We start from the raw sequence: 5,000 nt of genomic DNA on the forward strand, positions 1-5,000 counted from the left end.
CTTTACGCTATCAAAGTTTACCTCTGTTCATCCTCATCTTTACGCTATCAAAGTTTACCTCTGGTCATCCTCATCTTCATCCTATCAAAGTTAACCTCTGTTCATCCTCATCTTTACGCTATCAACGTTTACCTCTGGTCATCCTCATCTTTACGCTATCAAAGTTTACCTCTGTTCATCCTCATCTTTACGCTATCAAAGTTGACCTCTGGTCATCCTCATCTTCATCCTATCAAAGTTAACCTCTGTTCATCCTCATCTTTACGCTATCAACGTTTACCTCTGGTCATCCTCATCTTTACGCTATCAAAGTTAACCTCTGGTCATCCTCATCTTTACGCTATCAAAGTTTACCTCTGGTCATCCTCATCTTTACGCTATCAAAGTTTACCTCTGTTCATCCTCATCTTTACGCTATCAAAGTTAACCTCTGGTCATCCTCATCTTTACGCTATCAAAGTTTACCTCTGGTCATCCTCATCTTTACGCTATCAAAGTTTACCTCTGGTCATCCTCATCTTTACGCTATCAAAGTTTACCTCTGTTCATCCTCATCTTTACGCTATCAAAGTTTACCTCTGGTCATCCTCATCTTTACGCTATCAAAGTTTACCTCTGTTCATCCTCATCTTTACGCTATCAAAGTTAACCTCTGGTCATCCTCATCTTTACGCTATCAAAGTTTACCTCTGGTCATCCTCATCTTTACGCTATCAAAGTTTACCTCTGGTCATCCTCATCTTTACGCTATCAAAGTTTACCTCTGGTCATCCTCATCTTTACGCTATCAAAGTTAACCTCTGTTCATCCTCATCTTTACGCTATCAAAGTTTACCTCTGGTCATCCTCATCTTTACGCTATCAAAGTTAACCTCTGTTCATCCTCATCTTTACGCTATCAAAGTTTACCTCTGTTCATCCTCATCTTTACGCTATCAAAGTTTACCTCTGGTCATCCTCATCTTCATCCTATCAAAGTTAACCTCTGTTCATCCTCATCTTTACGCTATCAACGTTTACCTCTGGTCATCCTCATCTTTACGCTATCAAAGTTTACCTCTGTTCATCCTCATCTTTACGCTATCAAAGTTTACCTCTGGTCATCCTCATCTTCATCCTATCAAAGTTAACCTCTGTTCATCCTCATCTTTACGCTATCAACGTTTACCTCTGGTCATCCTCATCTTTACGCTATCAAAGTTAACCTCTGGTCATCCTCATCTTTACGCTATCAAAGTTTACCTCTGGTCATCCTCATCTTTACGCTATCAAAGTTTACCTCTGTTCATCCTCATCTTTACGCTATCAAAGTTAACCTCTGGTCATCCTCATCTTTACGCTATCAAAGTTTACCTCTGGTCATCCTCATCTTTACGCTATCAAAGTTTACCTCTGGTCATCCTCATCTTTACGCTATCAAAGTTTACCTCTGGTCATCCTCATCTTTACGCTATCAAAGTTTACCTCTGTTCATCCTCATCTTTACGCTATCAAAGTTTACCTCTGGTCATCCTCATCTTCATCCTATCAAAGTTTACCTCTGGTCATCCTCATCTTTACGCTATCAAAGTTTACCTCTGGTCATCCTCATCTTTACGCTATAAAAGTTAACCTCTGTTCATCCTCATCTTTGTTCCTTCACTCAAAACTGAACAAGACATCCGTAGTCTGCACGCACAGATGCTGCGTTCCTCGTATGGGCATTGCTGTGCTTCCTCGGTTGCTATGGAGATTTCCTTACAAGGGCTACACCACAGGAGGCCGGTGGCACCTTAATTGGGGAAGGGCGGGCTCGTGGTTATGGCTGGGGCGGAATAGGTAGAATGGTATCAAATATATCGGGCACATGGTTTCTATGTGTTTGATGCCATTCCATTTGCTCCATTCCAGCCATTATTATAAGCCGTCCTCCCCTCAGCAGCCTCCACTGAACTACACATGCGCAAACCTGCCCAACAAATATAGCCCGATTCTGGACCGATTGTCCAATCGTTCTGCTGCGGAGTTACCGCCAGGTGTATGTACTATTCCGATTACTAGTTCACTACGATTTGGCTTGACTGAACCGTTAAATGTGGACTGAACCATTAAATGTGGACTGAACTGTTAAATGTGGACTGAACCGTTAAATGTGGACTGAACTGTTAAATGTGGACTGAACCGTTAAATGTGGACTGAACCGTTAAATGTGGACTGAACTGTTAAATGTGAACTGAACTGTTAAATGTGGACTGAACCGTTAAATGTGGACTGAACCGGTAAATGTGGACTGAACCGGTAAATGTGGACTGAACCGTTAAATGTGGACTGAACCGTTAAATGTGGACTGAACTGTTAAATGTGGACTGAACCGTTAAATGTGGACTGAACTGTTAAATGTGGACTGAACCGTTAAATGTGGACTGAACCGTTAAATGTGGACTGAACTGTTAAATGTGGACTGAACTGTTAAATGTGGACTGAACCGTTAAATGTGGACTGAACCGTTAAATGTGGACTGAACTGTTAAATGTGGACTGAACTGTTAAATGTGGACTGAAACGTTACATCTGAACTGAACTGTTAAATGTGGACTGAACCGTTACATCTGAACTGAACTGTTAAATGTGGACTGAACTGTTAAATGTGGACTGAAACGTTACATCTGAACTGAACTGTTAAATGTGGACTGAACCCGTTACATCTGGACTGAAACGTTAAATGTGGACTGAACCGTTAAATGTGGACTGAACCGTTAAATGTGGACTGAACCGTTAAATGTGGACTGAACTGTTAAATGTGGACTGAACTGTTACATGTGAGAGGTTCTCCAATGGTTATTTAGTGCCCTACCCTATGGGCCCTGGTCAAAAGTAGTGCACTAAATAGGGAATAGGGTGCCACTTGGGATAGTCTTAGAGTAGTCTACAGGCTACAGCTAAGTAATAAGATAATGGTTACTAATCAGAATATCAAACAGAAATCTCCTCAACAAAGTCCGCAGTCATTGGCTGCATCAGAAATGGCACCCTGTTCCCTACATAGTGTACTACTATTTTGACCAAAGCTGAGAGCCCTGTGGGCCCTGTTCAGAAGTAGTGTACTACTATTTCGACCAAAGCTGAGAGCCCTGTGGGCCCTGTTCAGAAGTAGTGCATTACTTTTCGACCAGAGCTGAGAGCCCTGTCGGCCCTGTGCCCTACATAGTGTACTACTATTTCGACCAGAGCTGAGAGCCCTGTCGGCCCTGTGCCCTACATAGTGTACTACTATTTCGACCAGAGCTGAGAGCCCTGTCGGCCCTGTGCCCTACATAGTGTACTACTATTTCGACCAGAGCTGAGAGCCCTGTCGGCCCTGTGCCCTACATAGTGTACTACTATTTCGACCAGAGCTGAGAGCCCTGTCGGCCCTGTGCCCTACATAGTGTACTACTATTTCGACCAGAGCTGAGAGCCCTGTCGGCCCTGTGCCCTACATAGTGTACTACTATTTCGACCAGAGCTGAGAGCCCTGTCGGCCCTGTGCCCTACATAGTGTACTACTATTTCGACCAGAGCTGAGAGCCCTGTGGGCCCTGTTCAGAAGTAGTGCATTACTTTTTGACCAGAGCTGAAGCCCTGTGGGCCCTGTTCAGAAGTAGTGTACTACTATTTCGACCAGAGCTGAAAGCCCTGTGGGCCCTGTTCAGAAGTAGTGCATTACTTTTTGACCAGAGCTCAAAGCCCTGTGGGCCCTGTTCAGAAGTAGTGCATTACTTTTTGACCAGAGCTCAGAGCCCTGTGGGCCCTGTTCAGAAGTAGTGTACTACTATTTCGACCAGAGCTGAAAGCCCTGTGGGCCCTGTTCAGAAGTAGTGTACTATAAAGGTAATATTATGTCATTTGGTGACGCAGTCACTGATGAAGATTAAAACACAATTCAACCAGAACCAGGGACAATCATTACTATTATAGTGACGATGGGTCTGATGTCACGTGGAGATCACACAGATACACACACACACACTGACCTCTCTGAGCGGTTCGTTCAGCTCCCCCAGAATGCTCTCCTCGTCAAACATCTTGCCCTGGAAACGATGTTCATAGTAGTCATGGACACGCTGTCGCATGCCGGCAGGAAGCTTGTGGAAAGACATGTACTGCTCCACCTGTTTATACTGTAGACACAGAGATGATTGATTAGTTGATTGAAAGACATGTACTGCTCCACCTGTTTATACTGTAGACACAGAGATGATTGATTAGTTGATTGAAAGACATGTACTGCTCCACCTGTTTATACTGTAGACACAGAGATAATTGATTAGTTGATTGAAAGACATGTACTGCTCCACCTGTTTATACTGTAGACACAGAGATGATTGATTAGTTGATTGAAAGACATGTACTGCTCCACCTGTTTATACTGTAGACACAGAGATAATTGATTAGTTGATTGAAAGACATGTACTGCTCCACCTGTTTATACTGTAGACACAGAGATGATTGATTAGTTGATTGAAAGACATGTACTGCTCCACCTGTTTATACTGTAGACACAGAGATAATTGATTAGTTGATTGATTGATTTAAAGACATGTACTGCTCCACCTGTTTATACTGTAGACACAGAGATAATTGATTGATTAATTGAAAGACATGTACTGCTCCACCTGTTTATACTGTAGACACAGAGATAATTGATTGATTAATTGATTGATTGAAAGACATGTACTGCTCCACCTGTTTATACTGTAGACACAGAGATAATTGATTGATTAATTGATTGATTGAAAGACATGTACTGCTCCACCTGTTTATACTGTAGACACAGAGATAATTGATTAGTTGATTGATTGATTTAAAGACATGTACTGCTCCACCTGTTTATACTGTAGACACAGAGATAATTGATTGATTAATTGAAAGACATGTACTGCTCCACCTGTTTATACTGTAGACACATAGATAATTGATTGATTAATTGATTGATTGAAAGACATGTACTGCTCCACCTGTTTATACTCTAGACACAGAGAT

General features: G+C 42.3%; 1 protein-coding gene across 1 annotated transcript in view; it reads right to left on the minus strand.

The window, feature by feature from the left end:
- LOC118358797 (potassium/sodium hyperpolarization-activated cyclic nucleotide-gated channel 2-like) overlaps positions 1–5,000 on the minus strand; it is a 52,918-nt gene that overhangs the window by 9,065 nt on the left and 38,853 nt on the right. The window contains exon 5 of the mRNA XM_052481117.1: positions 3,992–4,138. Within this exon, the coding sequence (XP_052337077.1) occupies positions 3,992–4,138 (147 nt within the window). The remainder of the gene's footprint in view (positions 1–3,991; positions 4,139–5,000) is intronic.

The sequence above is a fragment of the Oncorhynchus keta genome, chromosome 26 (assembly GCF_023373465.1).
Source record: "Oncorhynchus keta strain PuntledgeMale-10-30-2019 chromosome 26, Oket_V2, whole genome shotgun sequence".
Lineage (NCBI taxonomy): Eukaryota > Metazoa > Chordata > Actinopteri > Salmoniformes > Salmonidae > Oncorhynchus > Oncorhynchus keta.